The following is a 21,067-nucleotide window of genomic DNA, read 5'->3' on the forward strand; positions in this document are numbered from 1 at the left end:
TGTATAGGATAAGAAATCCCTGCTTAGTGAGCCAATAAATTATTGTCACAGTCTGGCATTTATATGAATGATAGAATGTGTAAAACTAACATGCCTTGTGGAGAAAGCTGAGTAAAGGCTTTTAATGCCGGTAACCAGATACCCCTCTCAAGTGTATATAACTCAACTCAAAATACTGATAACAATACAATGAGCAATTTAAGAGTTTATTATTGTTGTACAAAATTATGCTCAAGTTTGCCTGGAATCGTTACTGTGGCATTGAGATTCACTTTCGTAATCATTATCGGCGATTGTCTGATCAAGCTTGAAGACGATAGTTAATCAGTATCAGGCCCAAATACTGGGGTTCATCACTACGTGTCATGAGATTGAATGGAGGAGTTAAAATTTTATTAAAAGGGCGGACAGAGATTCAGACTTAAAATGTGCCGAGTAAAAACTTTTAACGCCAGTAACCAGAGACCCCTCTCAAGAGTATATCACACAACCCAAAACACTGATATCCATACATTGAGCAAATTAAGAGTTCATCATTGTTTTGAATGTGTCTGTGTACAAAAAGTATAAAGTATGGTTCATCTAATGAAACAAAGCAGAGTTTGCCTGGAAACGTTACTGTGGCATTGAGCATCACCCTTGTAATCATTATCAGCCATTGTCTGATCAAGCTTAAAGACGATTGTTGATCAGTATCAGCTCCAAAAACTGGGGTTCATCATTACTTGTCAAGAGACTGAATGAAGGATTTTAAAATTGTGGTGGAGGACAGAGAAGTTGATCCAACTTAGATTCAGACTTAAAATGTGAGTTGAGAAAACTTTGGTATAAGCTAAATCAAGTTAGCTTAAAAGTAACCATTACTTTATTGTACAGTGTAGCCTTTAACTGGGACCAAAAACAACATCCACAACTGATTTACTAGATGAACTCACTGTCCTTCGCTTGTCAGCCAGTGAAGTCGAGCAGCTTCAGTGACGTAAACTGAGTGAAAGGAAGATTCCTCAAAAATTCAGTACACTTGATTATGCCTGGGAGCAGAGGAGTTTTCATTTCATCAAAGTACTTATCCATCACAACTCCACTAATGGATCTAAATGAATGGGACAGCTCACTGATGAATTGTTGAGTGCAGCATTGGAAAATGCTGCGCTACAGTAGCACAGCATCAATATGTGCAGAGCATGAGCTGGGAGCTGGGAGGAGCATGAATCTGAGCAGGCCAGCTCCATTTTCATCTGCGCAGAGCAGAGGCTTGGACAGAGGCTGGATGGTCAGTTAGAAGGTAAGGCTCTTGTTGCTGTGGGTTACTGTTGTTTTTGGGAGGGGAAAAGAATAACAAATAGTGTAGCTATTTCACGGTTCTCTGTATATGAATTATCTGATATTATAGTTGGAAGGTGTGGGTGTTGTGTACTTTCGCAATGTCTGGCAACCAGTTACTGGCATATATTGATTATAACATTACAGAATAACAGTGTTTATATCTATAGAAACCACAGAGCTATTACCAGAGCAGGACTAACAATGATTTATGTAGTTCTGACTGTATTACCGTAAGATATGAGGATACTATTCATGTCATATGGACTTATATTCAGAGCACCTGTTGCTACATAGCCTAGTTATGATCAATAATGCATTCTAGCTGAAGAGAGCATCGGTACAACCCTTTTAAATATTTTTTAAAACAATATTGTATAGCTATAACAACATGAGCTCCATATCTCCTCAATGAGGTGCATCTCCTAAATGGCAACTTTACCAGAGTAGTAAAAAAAAAACTGTATGATTTCGTTTGACACCATATGAAGGACAGATGCTGTATTGAAATTAAATCGGACACTAAAAAATGGAGACACATGTTTTTCTTTAGACAACAATAGCATGTGGAGTTTGGAGCACCTGTTGCTGCTATATAACGAGGACCATGTGTTGATTTTTTTAAAAACAATAAAAGCACTTAAGCCACCATTGGCTGCACAGAATCATCAATTTTAATTTCAACAATAAGGACGATCTCTATATAAAAAAATGTGCTGTGTCATTATATATAGATTTCTCAAAGATTGAACAAACAACATCTATTATGTCTTATGTAGTGGATTTTAAAAATGAAAGGTTCCGATGAACATGGCTAATGATACTGATTCTCAGTGATAGTGATGTTAGAGTACACAGTAAGAATACTACCTGCTTGCTAGCCATGCTAACAGCCTGGTAGCATTGCTAATAGTCATGCTAATGGCACAGTAGTTTTGTTGCACCCTGATCCCTACCCGACCCCAAATCTGAATTTGCCAAAATTTTTCTCAGGATCAAGAAATATGTCTGTGACCTGGGTCCAAATTTTTTTATGCGGTTAGTTATTTTAGATAAAATCACAATAATCAAATTATAGCAAAGTAACAAATCTCACTGTAATCAATGTTATAATTGTTATAATTACGCAGCACTGGCCTGCACAGAGTGTACACATCAGCTCCTCCACTCGTTTGCAGTACATATTAGAGCTCCATTCTTTAAAAAAAACTGTTTGGTCCAGCGGTCTAAAGTGTTGCCACTATGATCGGGAGATCGCTGGTACGAATCCCAGCCATGCAGCTTGCCACCAGCTGCCGGAGCCTCTGATGCATCAGCTGCTCTCTCTGGGTGGGTAGATGGCACTCTTTTTACCATCATCACTCCAAAGGGTGATGTCGCTCAGCACAAGGCGTCTGTGAGCTGATGTATCGGAGCAGAGTCGCTGCGCTTTCCTCCGAGCGCGTTGCAATGCTACTCGGTAATGCTGCATTAGAAGCAGTTCGGAAAGAGGTGGTGGCTGACTTAACATGCTTCGGAGGAGCTAATGTGCTAATCTTCACCCACCTGTGATGGGGAATATACAGCTGACTAGCAGATAAATGGGTAGGATAATTAGCCTAGCTAAATTGGAAAAAATGGGAAAAACAAATATAAATAAATATTTAAAAAAGCTTCTTCCATTCTGCACTGTTCATTAACATCATTCTGAACAGTTAAAAAGTTAAAAAGGTCCGTTTATCAGTCTACTGACTAAGAAAAGTGGGGTCTTAGGCTCAGACAGAACGTGCACAGACTCAGGTAGGGTTGGTCTAGATTTTTTGGGCCCACTCTAAACTGTAGTAATGAGGGGTGGTCCGAGGCTAGCGGTGCTGCCCTGCTGCAAATGTTTCTGCTGTTAACAATTTAGATTTATGCCGCAAAATAAGCTAACATAATTACAATAACATTTCCAACAAAGACACAAGCACATATATGAAACAAAACATCATTAAACAAACTATTTGCAATCCCAATTATAGGGTTTAATACTTCAATCCCTTTGCTACCAACTATAAAGGTAAATATTAAACCTCTGATCATTTTAAACTGACTTTAATCAGTAGGAGCTGTAATCAAACCATGTTTTTCTCTACAAGATACTGTAGCCCTGATGCTAGCCAGCCTTACACACATTCAAACAGTCGTGTTCAAGTAAATCTGGATCCTACTGCTCTCTCCAGAAACCCCACCGCTAGCCTGTAATAGCTCTGCTGCAGTTATTCACAGAACAAGAAATTACAGCCACCACCCTCTTCCTAACCCTCAGCCAGCCTCAGCAGGGCGGTTCAAAGACCTCTGCACAGGATTCGGCCTTCAAAAGACGGTATCTAACCGTCCTCCAATCATAATTAATAGACCTAAACATACACACTGAGCTGGTGGTCCTGTGGATCCTGAGCTTCTAGCCTCTCACAGTTGTGGGTTCTCCTCCTTCACTACGTTTAAACCCTTTGCTGAACTCACCAGGCAGTTATCACGGCTCTGTATAGACGGAGTCTGGTTTGTAAGAGCAGTGGGTAAGAGAAAAATGTGCTGTTAACTCAGTCAACAGGCTGCAGACAAGGCTACAGGTTATGTCAAGTTTGCAGAGCTTTATTTATGGTTATTGATTAAGGCCTGGAGCAGTAAAATCAGCAGAAAGTGAGACAAGCAGTAAGAAACAGATTCCTTCAATTCATGAATAGCAGCCTATGATTTGTTCCTTTGCTGTGAATGCACTTTCCCAGCTAAAGCCCTTGTGAACACCCTGGATTGTGTATTATAGATGTATAATGGATGTAGCTATACGGAACTGGCTTTGCCAAAAGACAAGCAGGGCAATTGCAGAGGGGCTTGTAGGGCAGGGGTCATGTCAACTAGGCCATCCAAACGTCTCTAGCAGAAGCTTTATACCACTACTGCAATTTTACCGTGGCTATTGCAATAAAATGCAATAGTACTCTTCAGACATTAGTCTCTAGACTGAACCACCAAATAAGCTGTGACATAGCAAATTACCCGGTTACCTGGTACCAATTTTTATTTATTTATTTATTTTTGCATTGGGTCACATAATATTATTTTATATCACTAATTTAGCCAAAAAATAAATCTTACCATTGATTTTCTGCATTAAATGTGAATGGCCATCAGTCATCCCACTCATCTGCAAATTCAGAACAGCACAGATAGATAGACAGATCCTTTAGTCTTTATGTTCTAAAAAAACTGGGCATCCAATCAGCTACAACTATGTTATTTACCTTTATACATATTATTCATATTATACAGATTATTTAGCATATACTGTTACTCAGTAACATGTAATGCTACTTCTATAACTACAATTCATAAACTTTACTATATTTAGTATCAACAATGAACTTTTCATGACCTTCTATTATTTATTCCATGTCTTCAATCTTCAATTTTGTTCAGTGATTTCTGTACATTATTCAGCATTTACCATTAAGTGTTTAGTATCTTATATAAAATGATCAGTAGCGTCAGTAGTATGAATTTTTTAGTATCTACTATGAATTAATCAGTAATCACAAATAAATATTCAGCATCTACTATGACATGTTCAGTATCTACTATTATTTATTTAGTGTGCATTGTTGCTGATTTAGTACTTCCTGTATGTTATTCTGTATCTTTCATAAATGATTCAGTATCTCTGATCAGTGACTTAGTACATTCTTTAAATTATCCTGTGTCTAACATAAATGATTCAGTATGTAACATTACTGATTAAGTCATTTCTGTGGGAGTTATTCTACAGTCAGTGGTTCAGTATTTTCTATGAATTACTCTGTATCTTTTTATGAGTCATTCGGTATCCACCACAAATGATTCAGTACATTCTTTAAATTATTATGTATTTATTTAAAATGTATTTTAGAGTATCTACCATCTATGATTCAATATTTAAGATTACTAATTGAGTACCTGTCTAAGAGTTGTTCTGAATTAATCTACAATCAGTAATTCAATACTTTTTATTAATTATTCTGTGTCTAATAGTATAATCAATTAGTATCTACAGTGATTGATTCAGTATATACAATTAATGATTTCATACTTTCTATTAATTATTCCATACTTTCTATTAATGATTCTGTGCCTAGTAGGAATCATTTAGTTTATCTGTGAACGATTTAGAATATAGATTAATTATTTCAAACTTTCTATTAATTATTTAGTACTTTCTATGAATTATTATGTGCCTACTAAGAACGATTCAGTATTAACAATTAATGTTTCCATACTTTCTAGAAATTACTCTATACCTACTTGTATTCATTCTTCTATAAATTATTCAGTAACAACTAGAAAGTACGAAAACATTAATTGTTAATACTGAATCATTCTTAGTAGGCACAGAATAATTCATAGAAAGTACTGAATTATTCAGAGAAAGTATTAACAATTAATGTTTCCGTACTTTCTAGGAATTACTCTATACCTACTTGTATTCCTTCTTCTATAAATTATTCAGTAACTACTATAATTTAGGAATTATTATAGGAACAGTGTATTTTATGAATCATACTGTATCTATTACAAACTAATACAAACCTTATATGTATTTTCATTTCATTTACATTTGAAAAAATGTTAAAGCGGGTCCAGTTGCAGGTCCTTGGAGTTTACAGGGTTAAAAATGTGAACTATACACTCTAAACACTCCCCTCTGTTTCTTTAAGAGCTATATTGGGTTCTTTTTTGGTGTGGCTTGATCTTTTTTTTTTATCCTCTCGTTTGATGTTGTATGTAAGGAGGAAGAAATGGCTGTACAGCCTGTAGCAGTGTGTCATTAGCAGCGTGTGTTAATGTGTGGGTCGTGGCCGTTCTCTGAGAGTAAAACACAGGCCTGGGCTGGAGGCAGAGGGGTGGCTGTGCTGGAAATAGCAGGCGGGCAGGCAGGGCAGAGCGAGCGGAGCCAGCCAACCCATCCATTACTGTGTCTGCAGCATGTGGAAGACATTTTCCCCTGCCAGCTTTCCACCACACGCATCTCCATCACAGCAGAGCAGAGGGGAGGCTGGGAAAGAGCCCTGCTCTGAGTTTAGAGGCAGGAGGACAGCAGAGGAACAGCCTGGGGAAGGAAGGGTAGGGGTTTACAGGGATGTACACTGTGCTGCTGCTGATGATGTTTCTGCAAGAGCTGCTGGCTGACCAGTACTGACCGCTGACTTTTGGCCTGAAGAGCTCCAGAACAGCTGAATGGTACAGTGCTTTTCTTATTTCCAGTCATTTCCCAGGTTTCTTTTCCAGTAATTACCACTTTCCTGTTGGCAGAATGCTGTCTGCAGTGTAGGCAGGGATGGATTCAGTTTCAGAGCTGCTTTCCTGCACATGGATTGCTCTAGCCTTCATTGACAAGGACTAAATTATAATGCTAATAGACACATTTATCACAGTACATTTGTTCTAGTTTTTGTTTAATCCTAATCTAGGTAGTGTTATACAAACAGTGTAAAACCGAGCACTGTTCATAGGCCATTGTCTCAGCTGGAACTGTGCATAGGCCTTTATGTACAGTCGAATGTACAGTCTAAAAACAGCTTGTGTAAAACTATATATATATATATATATATATATATATATATATATATATATATATATATATATATATATATATAGTATTTGCAATTAATTAACACTTTGTTTAACCATCAAAGGTGTGGTGTTGCCCTCAGGCAACAAAATACTTTTTTGATAACTACATTGTCTTTTTGTATTGTTTTATTCTTTTTCTGAATAAGTTGTTTTCCTAATTTTGCTATTTATAGTTATATGTTTGAGTAAAATGAACATTAGTTTTATTCTATAAACTACAGACATAATTTCAAATAAAAATACTGTTATTTACAGCATTTATGTGCGGACAATGAGAAATTACTGAAATAACAAAGAAAGATGCAGAACTTTCAGACCTCAAATAATGCAAAGAAAACAAGTTCATATTCATAAAGTTTCAGTTTAGAAATCAATAACCCTAGTTTTTAATCACAACTTTCATGTATCTTGTCATGTTCTCCTCCACCAGTCTTACACACTGCTTTTGGATAACTTTATTCCACTCCTGGTGCAAAAATCCAAGCAGTTCAGCTTGGTTTGATGGCTTGTGATCATCAATCTTCCTCTTGATTATGTTCCAGAGGTTTTTAATCAAAGGTAAAATTAAAGAAACGTATTATTTTTAAGTGGTCTCTTTTTTTCCCAGAGCTGTATGTGGCTATTTTGTCTTCATTTACTCACTTTAAATTGTTGCCGCAAGGAAACATAATTAATTTACATGACAAGGCAATCATACTAAGTCACTTTTCTTTTTTTATTGGTATATCAAAATCAACAAATATAAAATGGTAAAATAGAGGACAGGTAATCTTATATTTGTCATTGTTTCTGAACTTTTATGTATGATTTGGTTTAAAATCTATATTTAGCCTGGGTTGGTTCGTTAGAAGTTTCGTTTTTACATATAGTAGTTTTAGTATAGATTTTCAATTAAATTCTTCATCAACATCAGCTGTTCTCTGCATATGATTTCCTGTATGGTTCTGCTTGCATATCATTGGTAGCTGAGATGCGTTTCATAGAGAAGAGCTCTGTGATAGTCTGTTAATGGGGCTTTAAAGCAGAGCTGAATGGAAAAACACTCATTCCCGATACACTCATGTTTGCTGCTGAGGAGAAATCCCTTTAATTGGATCACACATGGAAATCTGAACAGAAAGGAGTCACTGCGAGTGTTCGGGGAACTGTACCGTAATGCAGTGCAAGGTAATGTAGGTTACTGGACTCATTTTGTACATCATTTCCACATAAATTAAATACCCTGACATGCTGACAAAAAGTCATGGGATAGCAGTATGCAAATGGATCGTAAAGTGTTAGATTTTATCTTGGGTGTCAACTGGTCAACGTGCTCATGGCAAGGTAATGTTAATTAATAGAGTTCGGAGTTTAAGCAAGTATGCCTGAACGTGGGTGCCAGATGGATGGGACGTCACCTTTCTGAAATTATACAGTTGTGTGTATTGCGAATACTTTATAGAAGGCACTGACTGCACTCACAGTGAACAAGTCAGTGGATGGTAATGATTGTGACTGGTGGTGTCTTGCCAGAATTGTCCATGCGAATAGTTAAGTTCTTTAGCTTTTTAGTTTCTGTCACATAACTTTTTTTTTTTATCCAATTTTCTAGGCTAATTACCCAACCCACTCATTAGAACTCCCCCTATCACTAGTGATGCCCCAACACACCAGGAGGGTGAAGACTAGCACACGCCTCCTCCGATACATGTGAAGTCAGCCACCGCCTCTTCTTGAACTTCTCCTGATCCAGCATTACCAAGTAGCATCACAGCGTGTTTGGAGGAAAGCGCAGCGACTCAGTTCAGATACATCAGCTCACAGATGCCTTGTCCAGGACGACATCACCCTCTAGAGTGATGTATGGAGAGATCGCCATCTTCTGTACCCACCCAGAGAGAGCAAAGATAATTGTGCTCTCTCAGGGCTCTGCGCAGCGCCTTAGTCTGCTGGACCAATTGAAGCCCTTCTGTCCCATGATTTGTGGCTTTTGTCAGTGTATATCACATCATCACAAGCACTTTATTAGTTCAGCACTTCAATATCCCCCCCTTCAGTGCTGTGTACTGACTTTATAGGCCCCTGCACTGATACGATTCAGACACACTTCCAAAGGCTGATTCAGAGATAGGTTGAGTCAATTTGGTGTGAGGGGGAGGTCAGATAGAGGAACTGTTTAACAGTAGAGTGATGTTGTAACAGCCCTGGGTTGAGTAAAAGTCACCGAAAGTGCAGCTCACCTGCTTTTATGCAGCCAAAAGCTCCCAGTACTGATTCAAAATTAGGTTCCTTCTGTTTAACAGGCTGCCTGTTGAGTCACAAAAGCAGATCCTGTGTCAGAGCTCAGGATTTAAATAGATTTTTTAATGAATCATAAATATCTACTCCACAAGGATAAGGCACACTGTGTGTGTACATCAGGTTATCTCCAGTCTCCGGTACAGTCTGAAGGAGACATTTTCCATTGAACGTGTTTCACCTGTAGAGCGGTTCTGAGAAGATACAAAATGAAATTTCATTCTGCCGTAACAATAAACAGCAGGGCATTGATTTATCCAAGCTATGCACACAAGCATGGTTTTATTTAGATTAATGTAGGATCTGTCTGTCTATCTAACATTAGAATGAATAAGATCTTGTATGCCTGGCTTGTTAGGACATCTATGTATGCCAAATTTGCCAAATGTCACGGGACAGGGATAAGTATCATGTACCATGAATTTTGTCATGTCCCATAGATCTAAAGAACACCGTATTGACCTGAGGGATATGTGTGTGTGGGGTCTCCTGCATTAAACAACTCTAGCCAGATATTGCCAATCAACGCCCATCATTCCCACCCACTGTGCTGTCCACTGTGGGGGTAATGCCCTCAGTAACACTTTACTTGGATGGTCCATTTTATGGTCTCGTTGATGCTCAACTGACATTCTAAATTTCTATTAAATGCAACTTAACCCTATGTTAAATTTAAATTATTTAATACATTCAACCCTAACCTAAACTTAAAATCTATCCCTAAACCCTCTCCTAAAATGTTAAGATTAGAACTTGGGTTACTTTCACCTTTCGCGTTCAATTGCATTGAATATGAATGTTAACTGAATGTCTGTTGAGCATCAATGAGGCCATCAAATGAACCATACAAATAAAAGTTTTGCAATGCTCTCTATTACGTATCCATAACATAGAATGTCCCATTCATCTGGCACCCACTATCAGGCTGTTTATACTTTAATAATCCGATAATTCATGCCACATCTTGCCATGAGCATGCTGACCAATGTTCAACCTCACTCACAAGATAGCACTTCAAAACTTAAACAGGTGTGGCCATACCCTAAGGCGGGGGTATTTTTTTTTTTTTATAATTTATTTCAATTTTTTCCTATTTTCTCCCCAATTTACACGGCCAATTACCCAACCCACTCACTAGGACTCCCCCTATCACTAGTAATGCCCCAACACACCAGGAGAGGGATACATGTGAAGCCAGCCACCGCTTCTTTTCGAGCTGCTGCTGATGCAGCATTGCAGAGTAGCATCACAGTGCGCTTGGAGGAAAGTGCAGCGACTCGGTTCTGATACATAAGCTCACAGACGCCTTGTGCTGCAGACATCACCCTAGGAGTGATGTGGGGAGAGAGCGCCGTCTACCCACCCGGAGGGAGCAGGGCCAATTGTGCTCCCTCTGAGCGCCAGCAGCTTGATGGCAAAGCTGCATGAGCAGGGGTTCGAACCTGCAACCTCAGGCAGGGGTATTTAATTAGAATTCAGTACGGCCCAGTTAGAGAAAATTTTGTCAGGCCAAGGCCTGGACCATTGTCATTTTTAACTTGTGTTATGATTAGGTATTATATCCTATATACTGAAAAGCTCAGTGTTTTATTTAATCAACAACTGAAAGACAAAACAAATTACACATTAAATAGGCCTGTCACAATAATTACATTATCGACTTATTTATTATACAATAAATGGAAACACAATCAATAATTTAACTTATCGAGTCTATTAATGTGAATCTTTATGTCAACTTTGTTTCAAAATGCTTTATTTATTCTATTTGATTCTATTATTTATATTAGATTTAGGCCTGGCTGTCATGATAATTACATAATGGACAAATCGTACAATGTATGGAGAAATGTTTGCTGAACTTGTCCAGAATATCAGCTTTGTTTAAAAACGTCAGGTTTATTTTATTTAATATGGTTACTGTTAGTATGTTTTATAAATGTAGTGCTTTAATTTCTTTTTTTTCTGGTGCGCACCATCTGAATCAGGCTTTCTCGTTTTATTCTCTGACTGCGTGCTTCTCACTGTGTGCTTCGCCTGTGTGGCTCCGCGCTCCCGCATCTGCACAGATCTGATTGGCACAGGAGAGCATTTGGTGATCTTACAGCACACGTGATTGGTCTGTGAGTTTACTGCGCCACAAAGCACATATACCGAATAGACAGGAATGTGCCGCCACTTTAAATGAACACTGTCAGAATTAAATCCTTCACAGTAGTTTATCGGTTTGGATTCACATTGGGCAACGTCTGAGTCCGGACCCGGACCGCGGTCCGCCTGTTAGTGACCTCTGACCTAAGACATAAAACACAATGTATACAACATATGATGACTGGTGCTTGGTAAGAATAGATAAGATTCTGTTATCAAAAGCCCTATTTGATTCAGTTTGTTTAAACCATGCCGAATTTTCACAAACGCTTTGAACTGTTGTATCGCTGTTGTGAAGGAAAACATCAGAGCAGACAGGGGAAAGGCTCAGAATGTCGCCCAAGGCACGAAGCGCTTGATATGAGAGTCAGATTCCCACCGGGCAAAAGCCAGCATGCTGTTCAAATAAAAGAGTGCACTGCACATCTGGCAAGCCCCCAGAAAAATGGCAGAATGAACTTTCAAGCCAGGGAAATTCAGGAGTTATTCATGGAAGCAGCCGACAGAAGTTCACAAAAACAACCTTCACTTTTTTTATCAAAGCCTCAGAAGTCGCTGAAAGTTGTAAACACAGTGAACGCCCTGGATTCATGTAGAGCCTGTTTTTTTTTACACAGGTGAATCCTGGTAACAGATCTAAAAATAGATTCTTTGACTTAAAATCAGAATATTACAGTGTCTAAGGATTAAATCCTGATACGATTTTAAACATATGTAGTCACACTTTGTGGTCAGTTACGTCTCTGGTTAGTCTGAAATCCAACTGCTTTGTGGGATGAAATATGCAAATATGCTTACTGCACAGCAATTATCAATGGTTTTTGGTTTGTATGAGCTTGGAGTAATTTTGGTCATTGGCTGCGTCTTGGAGACGTGGAGGTGTTTCCACTGCTATAACATGGCATTTAATATCATTTCCTAAAGTGGTTTGAGTGATTGGATTTATATTTGATTTAAATGTGTTGTTGGTGCGTTCACACTAAAGTTTTTTCACTTAATAGTGAATAGAGCACAGTTTCTAGCACTGCATTTGTTACTGTACATACAATTTAGAAATCCAGCCTGGATGCATTTTCCACATCCCAAAATGAACCCATATGGTCACCATAGCTTACTATATTCTAAACTATTTTGTGCATGTAGGGGGCAACAATTTTGAACTGAGGGTTTAAGGAAAGGATGCTCATTCCTGGTCTTGGAGATCTACCACCATGGGAAATTCCATAAGTCCATAATGTTCACAAAATAAAGAGACCACTTCAGTTTCTGAATCAGTTTCTCTGATTTTGCTATTTATAGGTTTATGTTTGAGTAAAATGAACATTGTTGTTTTATTCTATAAACTACAGACAACATTTCTCCCAAATTCCAAATACAAATATTGTCATTTAGAGCATTTATTTGCAGAAAATGAGAAATGGCTGAAATAACAAAAAGATGCAGAGCTTTCAGACCTCAAATAATGCAAAGAAAATAAGTTCATATTCATAAAGTTTTAGGAGTACAGAAATCAATATTTGGTGGAATAACCCTGGAATTTAATCACAGTTTCATGTATTTTGGCATGTTCTCCTCCACCAGTCTTACACACTGCTTTTGGATAACTTTATGCCACTCCTGGTGCAAAACTTCAGCTTTTTAAAATCAAAGAAACTCATAATTTAAAAACTGGGCTCTTATTTTTTTCCAGAGCTGTACATGTATTTTGAGAAAAAATGTGATTAGGTTAGCTTAGTCTAAATCCAGGGTTTGTTACTTTAAATAGACTTAAATGGCAAAACCACAACAGTAACTTTAGCTCTTTAAAGGGTTAAACAAACCAGAGCGAGAGCTTAATGTAGGAACATTAGAGTTCGATTACGTCTGAAGTATTAAGCCTAAATATTGACTTCTGTTTACCCCCCACTGAAGACAAGCATTTCAAATAACTGCCAGGTCCTGTAATTCATATTCCTCTCAATATGAGCACACTGTTTATTTGTGGTTATAAAGAGCCTGCATTGATTATTAATACAAACTGAAAAATGATTGAGCTGTTTTAATGGGGCAGGAGATCTGATTTCCTCTCATTTCTCTCCTCAGAGACTCCGGCTACAGCGTCACACCTGAGATCCAGAAGGACGAAGCCATTTATTTCCAGCAGTGACTGATGCAGGCCTGGAACACGGATCGAAGTGTGTTTATGTGTGTTTATGTGTGTGTGTGTGAAGCTCCGTAGTGATTAGTGGGTAAGGCGTGGGCATTCATGGCAACCGTGGATCACCAGTGCGAGCGACACCCCACAGACGGCCATGCCCACAGCGGGGTCAGCCCTGGGGGTCGAGTATGTCCCGTCCACAGTCCTAAAGCGGAGGAGTCCAAGCGGGCCCACAAGGGCCTAGGCCGACACAGAGACTACATCAAGATCTCTGTGCCCGAGGGAAAAACCATCCGGCTGCCCATGGAGTGGTGGAAGACCTTCCTCGCCTTCTTCTACGCTGCCTTCAACCTGGTGCTGACCACAGTGATGATCACAGTGGTGCACGAAAGAGTCCCAGCCAAAGAAACCAGCCCACCACTGCCAGACAAGTTCTTCGACTACATAGACCGCGTAAAGTGGGCGTTCACTGTGACCGAAGTCAACGGAATGGTGCTGGTGGGGATCTGGTGCACACAGATGGTCTTCCATAGATACAGGTAAGCAGGACCAGCCTTAAGTGGTTAGGTTGCCTTTAACCCTTTAACATTGCTGTGAGGATTTAACTGCATTAAGCAATAATAGCAGCATTAGCAAAGTCAGGATTATTGTAAAACGTATACTGCTGTAAAAGTCAATGGGCCTTAACACAACCTGAGTATATATACAGCTCTGGAAAAAATAAGAAACCACTTCAGTTTTTGTATCAGTTTCTCTGATTTTGCTATTTAAAGGTTTATGTTTGAGTAAAATGAACATTTTTGTTTTATTCTATAAACTACAGACAACATTTCTTCCAAATAAAAATATTGTAATTTAGTGCATTTATTTGCAGAAAATGAGAAATTGCTGAAATAACAAAAAAGATGCAGAGAGTTCAGACCTCAAATAATGCAAAGAAAACAAGTTTATATTCATAAAATTTTTAGAAATCAATATTTGGTGGAATAACCCTGGTTTTTAATCACACACAATCATATATATGGCATTTGAGCATGTGTATTATCTACATAACTATAAGCTATGATCATAAAAAGAAACGAGTGTCCTAGTGAGACAAAGTGTGCTTCATTTCCAGGTCCATTGTGGGCAGAAGGTTCTTCTTCCTCATGGGCACGCTCTACATGTATCGCTGCGTCACCATGTACATCACCACACTGCCAGTGCCTGGCATGCACATGACGTGTGCCCCAAAGGTGAGTACTGACCACTAAAATAACATCTGGCATACCTCAGGGCTCAGTGCTGGATAAAACTCAACAAACTGTAATATCCTTTACAGTAAAAAAAAAACAAACGCAGAAATAGGTAGACATTAGGGTCAATCATGTTTTTTTAACAATTTTAAGATTATTCTACCATTGTACTAAGGGATCACTTTTTGCTCTGTTTATTTTTAAACTAATTTTAAAATGGATTAATATCCACTTGTGATAGAAGGCTGCAGACTTTTAAGCTGAACATTATATATTTAATAAAATAAGGAGAATAAATTAGTAGTTTATATATACCAATCATAATATTTACTATATACTTATTAAAACAGAACACGTTTTTGTGACTTTTTAGAAATGTTGGCTCAACTTGGACAAAAGGTTTACACATAAATGATGAATTACAGCATATACACCCTAAAAACCACTGTTCCAGAATTCTCAATTGTTGATGCTGCCTGAGGGACATAGTCTGCGTGGTTTGCATGGTTTATTAGCATTCAAGTTTTGTATTGTGTGACCTTTTTTAATCAATTGACCAAACTCAGAGATGCTTTTTACTGCTTTTAAAATCTGATAAATGTATGAAACAATAATGGGATGCTTAGTATAACATGCAAATGACTTATTTAATGGTAAAAAATCAATAAAACGCAAAGTAATACTTATGTAAGTGTTTAAATTGAACTCTTTTCCCCTGTTTTCTCTTTCAGCTTTATGGCGACTCTCAGGCTAAGTTACAGCGCGTGCTGCAGTTGATCTCTGGAGCTGGACTCTCCATCACTGGCTCACATATGATGTGTGGGGATTTTCTCTACAGTGGTCATACAGTCATGCTGACACTCACATATCTCTTCATTAAAGAGTGTAAGTCTCTGAGGCTGGACAACAGACACCCGTCAGACGTTCATTGCTATCTTGATACACACTTTACATAAACAATAAACAGAAAACAAAATGAAGTAAGACTGCTATTCCCGTAAATTACCTTCTAATGCAGCGTGAATAAGTGAGTCAGTCTCCTAAAAAGTGCTGCACCGTTAAAATACCAATCCGCCAAAAGCAAAAATCACATGGCTCTTAAAGAAAATTGCAAGTGACACACTGATTGGTTTATTTCACGTTACACCCAAAACACACCCATGATTAATTAAGAGATTAAGTACATGCCTTGTGCACGTTTCGAGCTGTGTAAGGTGTACTTTTCCTGTTGTTACGATAGCAAAGGCACACTGACATGCCCAAAATCAAGCTGCACAGTGTGCGGTAGATGGCTTGCCTATAGGGCACTAAAATAGGGCCATTGGTGTCTTCCTCAAACAACTCTTTATTTCTTTATAAAACTAGCATATTTATTATTAATTTATTTTAAACCTCTTTAGACTGTTATTTGGTGGAACCAACTTATTCTTTTTACTAATAATTATTATTTGAATTGCAGTATATTGGAGGGGGTGTTATATTTCTGGAGCTAAAACATGCTCAGGCAAATGGGCAGCTAAACTGCATTTTCTGAGATGCTTGGTGGTCATTTCTCTATTCATAGGCTTTGCATAGGTTGCTTCCATATCTACACAGATGTTCTCCACATTCAGTGAGATCCCGCAGTAACCAGGCTCCCTCGTTCTCCTTGCAGACTCTCCACGCTCCTTCTGGTGGTACCACCTGCTCTGCTGGCTCATGGCTGCTACAGGGGTTGTGTGTATCCTGGTGGCTCACGAGCACTACAGTGTGGACGTGGTGGTGGCCTACTTCATCACCTCACGTCTCTTCTACTGGTATCACACCATGGCCAACGTGCAGGTAAGCTTACCACCAACCATGAACTGACCAGGATCTGAGTTAAATATGAGACAGTATCAGAGTCATTAAAGGGACCATCTCCAGGCATAGTCCAGTTAATGTACACTTACACTTATATGCCTAATGTCATGGGATAGCAGCGTGTACAGTGAGGCCGTGAACACATTGTAAAATGCATTACCACCCTTAGTGGACAGTTCAGTGGGTGGCAATGATCGTGATCGGCAGTGTCTGGCTAGAACAATCCACATTCAATGCAGGAGACCCCACACACCTATACATCCTATAGGTCAGTTGAGCATTTTATAGCTTCCGTGGGACATGGAAGTCACGGGATGGATGGGGTACTTTAGGAGGGGCACTAAGTGATGTATGGGTTTAGAGGCAGGGCAGCATGAAGTAAAAAAAAAACAACTATTGTTCAGCACCTCCAGGAACTACCTCAAAAAACTGAGAAAACCATTCCAGGTGACTCTCCCTCATGAATACCAAGAGTGTGCAGAGCTGTCCTCAAAGATAAATGTGCTACTTAGAAGAATCTAAAGTAGAAAACATTTTCTGATTTGTTTAAAACATTTTGTGTACTAAATAATTCCACTTTTGTTCCTGTATGGCTTTAATATAATCCTTAATATTAAATTTACATTGTAAAAAATCATACAAAGAAAGAAAACACACTGAATGAGAATTTTTGACTGGTACCGTATGTGTGTTTATTATATGCTATTATATATTTATAATATATGGTCTTAAACCGATGATAATATTGTTTATCGCATTATTATTATTATTATTATTATTATATTATTATTATTATTATATTATTATTATTATTATTATAGTATTATTATTTCTGCAACAATATATCAGATAAACATATCAAATTATAGGAGCTCTGCTGTTTGTATCTGTTCTGTTCTACAAGTGCTGCTGAGAGGATAAAGGCCTCACACTCTAAATGAAATCACACACACACACACACACACACCTATAGCCTGAGAACTCTCTGTGTGGTTTAGGGAAAGTGATGAAACACAGAGCATTAAAAAAGGCACCGGGTCTCCTGCTGAAAGTGTTTACATGGCACAGAGTAGAATCCCATCCATTAGAGAGGACATATGAGATACGACTCCCTGATGGCCTTAAAGTGCGCCCTGAGTGCTGTACTCCAATACAAATCATCTAGAGAGAGAGACAGAGACACAGAGAGAGAGAGAGAGAGAGAGAGAGAGAGAGAGAGAGAGAGAGAGAGAGAGAGAGACAGAGAGAGAGAGAGGAAACAACACAACCTAACCATGAGAACACACTGCCACTGTGATCCAATCAGGAGAAAAAAAATCATGCTTATATCTCTTTTATATATATCAAGGGCTTTACACCCTCTGGTGGTCATAAGCACATATTACATTTTCTTTATATCTTTATTTTAGGGCTGCAACTAACTATTATTTTAATAATTCATTAATCAGTGGATTTTTTTTTTATTTCAACCCATTTTTAATCACATTTTCTTACCAATTTACAAGGCCAATTACACAACGCACTCATTAGAAATCCTCTTATCACTAGTGATGCGAACTGCTGCTGATGCAGCATTGCCGAGTAGCATCACAGCATGCTGGGAGGAAAGCACAGCGACTTGGTTGATCAGATACATCAGCTCACAGATGCCTTGAAATGATGTGGGGAGAGAGAGCGCTATCTACCCACCCAAAGAGAGCCAGGCCAGTTGTGCTCTCTCAAGACTCCAACAGCTGATGGCAAGCTACATAAACAGGATTCGAACCAGCGATCTCCCGATCACAGTGGCAGCGCCTTAGTCAGCTGGACCACTCAGCGTCCCATATTAATTAATTTTAATCGAATAAAAGGGGAAAAATTAACATACATCTTTTTAAGTTAATAACTACTGATCTAAAATGCAGGCAAGGCAAAGTGAAATTAAATGATTGGACACTGAATGATGCTGCCATGTGCTAAGAATAAAAGGGAAATGCAGTTATTATATATTTGACTAGATATTGTCAGATATAAAAGATTTTAGAGTTAATGTTGTAATTCTTTAAGTAACACACGTCCTACCATTATTAAAAATATATGTTTACATGAACTATTAACCCAACAGTTACATAAATGTTATTATTATCATTATTTAATAACACAACAACAGTAAATTTCATGTAATTATGATCTTTGCTGTGATTCTCAAACAGGACACAACCACTTTAAAATTCCTATTTATTTGCAGCTCATTATGCCAAATTTATAGCATGGAATTGCATTTTTTATAACTGTCTAGACAGTGATGACCTTAAATAGTGTTAAGTGAAGTTGCGAGATTGTCTGGCACTGCATTAGACTGATTCACCTGGTTAAACATTGACTGTCCAATTATCAGGGGTTGCCAGTTTCACAGATTTCCAGCCAAAATGTGGTTGTCACAGGTGAATGAGTTTTGGGATATTTTTCTAATTCTCTTTTTACTCACAGGCAGTAGAAAATGTAGCTATTAGAATGCATAAGGATGGAAATACAGTCATGCATGGTAATCATGTCTAAGGAATGCTTGTTTTGGGATAACTACGCTAAAAAAAATAACTCTTTTACATCTTATATGTTGCGAGTGAAGACACTTGCAACATGTTTAGAGGTAAAGCTTAAGCTGTCCACCATGCAGCGGAAAAATATTGAGGTAAATAAAACAACTTGGAAAATTTATATTTGACTGTGAATCAGGAAAAGAACAGTCATCATAAACAATTCAACATGTTTCAAGCTGCAAAACTAAATACCCCAACCCCCAAAAAAAGTCGCCCTCTGAATTTAAATATGTAAATGATGTGGGGTTGATGCTGCAGTTGGTCTGCAGGTTTAGGTTCAGCAACAGTATGTGCTGAAAAAATGAGGTCAGCTGACTAACTGAATATACTGAATATAGACCAGGTTATTCCATCTATTGATTTTTTCTTCCCTGATGGCACGGCCATATTCCAAGATGATAATGCCAGGATTCATGGGGCTGCTATTGTGAAAACGTTCAGGGATCAGGAGCATGAGATCATCATTTTCACACATGGATTGTTCACCAAAGAGTCCAGATCTTAACCTCATTGAAAATCTTTGGGATGTGCTGGATGGAGAAGAGCTGCTTTGTGCAGTGGTCAGACTCAACCATCATCAATGCTGCTGCAAGATCTTGGTGAAAAATTTATGTAACACTGGATTGAAATAAATCTTGTGACATTGCAGAAGCTTATTGAAACAATGCCACACTGAATGTGTGCCGCAATTAAAGCTAATCAAAGCTTTGACTAAGATAAAAAGTCACTTTTTTTGTTTTGATGGATAGTTTTCTGATAATGACCCAAAGATAAGTGATTGCAGAATATTTTTCCTGTTCTGTGTTATCGTTGGCTTGTTTCTGAATTTTACTGGGTCAGTGACGGTCAGCACCTCTTTAAGCAAAACACAAAAACACAAACAGACTCAGTTTGTATTGGCATCAGATTCACCTCGCTTGGCCGTGGCTGTAAAAGGTCAAATTCGTCTCTTGGTCAGTCAGCTGCAGGTCAGTGTCCTAAACTCCCTGCTCTTCTCTTACAGGCTGTGAAGTGCTCGCCCAGCAGCTACCTCACCCACACCTGGTGGAACCCCATCTTCAACTTCCTCGAGCGCAACGTCCAGAACCAAGTGCCTTGCTCTTTCTGCTGGCCCGTCACGTGGCCCCCGGCCTGCCTGAAGAACCCCTGCAAGAACTACTCCATGGTGCAGAGCGTTCGAGAGGAGTGATGTCATCACTGAACCTCGCACTGCTTTTTATCTGCCGTCCCAATCATGCTGTATTTATTTATGGCTGCCTATCGAACATTGTGCATAAATTATACCAAAGACTGTGGAAGAGCGTGCGAGAAAATCACTGGCTCAGGTTTAAGCAGAATGAAGATTATTCTTTAATACTTTAGAAGGTGACCAGTTACTGTTCAAATTTCATTTTTCTAAATAAAAATCCAAGAAATAATATGAATAATTTTGTTAAGTATGTATGGTCCAACAACAACAAAAATCGGTATTTATGCATTTCAATCTCTTTAAAATGTTTATTTTCTTTTTATGTTATCTTTTTCTTATTGCTATTATAAACATGAATATATAAATACAAAAATACAAAAAAAAAAAAAAACTGTTTTATACTTTCCCAACTGTGCCTTTCTTTTGCATGCAAAGTTTCTTGATTTTATATTATTTGCTGTCAACTTCTGTTTTCTTTTTTCTTTTTTTGTTATTTTGCATACTTGTGTAACATTAAACATTTTGAAAAACATTTGTACAAAAATAGCAATTTGGCTGTTTGTCATTTAATACATTTTAAACCTGTCCTAGAAGAGACTTTTTGCATAATAAAAAATAATTTACTTACCTGCTGAAAAAAAGCTGTCAAGAGGGTTAAAAATCTAGGCATCTAAAAAAAAAACATACTCTATAATGATTAACCAGCTGT

The 21,067-nt window shown here is 38.2% G+C and overlaps 1 protein-coding gene across 2 annotated transcripts; it reads left to right on the top strand.

Annotated features, from left to right (window-relative positions):
- The first annotated feature begins 988 nt into the window (after positions 1-988).
- sgms2a (sphingomyelin synthase 2a) lies at positions 989-20,902 on the top strand. Of its 2 annotated transcripts, none has more exons than XM_022684511.2 (6): positions 989-1,285; positions 13,459-14,052; positions 14,631-14,748; positions 15,480-15,633; positions 16,403-16,569; positions 20,173-20,902. In XM_022684511.2, exons 2-6 carry the CDS (start codon positions 13,622-13,624, stop codon positions 20,356-20,358), a joined length of 1,056 nt encoding a protein of 351 aa, XP_022540232.2. In that variant the 5' UTR covers positions 989-1,285; positions 13,459-13,621; the 3' UTR covers positions 20,359-20,902. The 2 variants fall into 2 exon arrangements, with proteins under 2 accessions (XP_022540232.2, XP_007229529.3); XM_007229467.4 differs by lacking the exon at positions 989-1,285 and adding an exon at positions 6,056-6,555.
- The last annotated feature ends 165 nt before the right edge of the window (positions 20,903-21,067 follow it).

Source organism: Astyanax mexicanus, chromosome 7 (assembly GCF_023375975.1).
Source record: "Astyanax mexicanus isolate ESR-SI-001 chromosome 7, AstMex3_surface, whole genome shotgun sequence".
Lineage (NCBI taxonomy): Eukaryota > Metazoa > Chordata > Actinopteri > Characiformes > Acestrorhamphidae > Astyanax > Astyanax mexicanus.

What these genes read in the sequence shown, in the direction of transcription:
- sgms2a (XM_022684511.2), top strand. Translation starts at nt 13,622, where the DNA reads ATGGCAACCGTGGATCACCAGTGCGAGCGACACCCCACAGACGGCCAT. An exon ending in ATGGTCTTCCATAGATACAG is followed by an intron (nt 14,053 to 14,630) that starts GTAAGCAGGACC and finishes CTTCATTTCCAG; the next exon opens with GTCCATTGTGGGCAGAAGGT. An exon ending in ACACCATGGCCAACGTGCAG is followed by an intron (nt 16,570 to 20,172) that starts GTAAGCTTACCA and finishes CTTCTCTTACAG; the next exon opens with GCTGTGAAGTGCTCGCCCAG.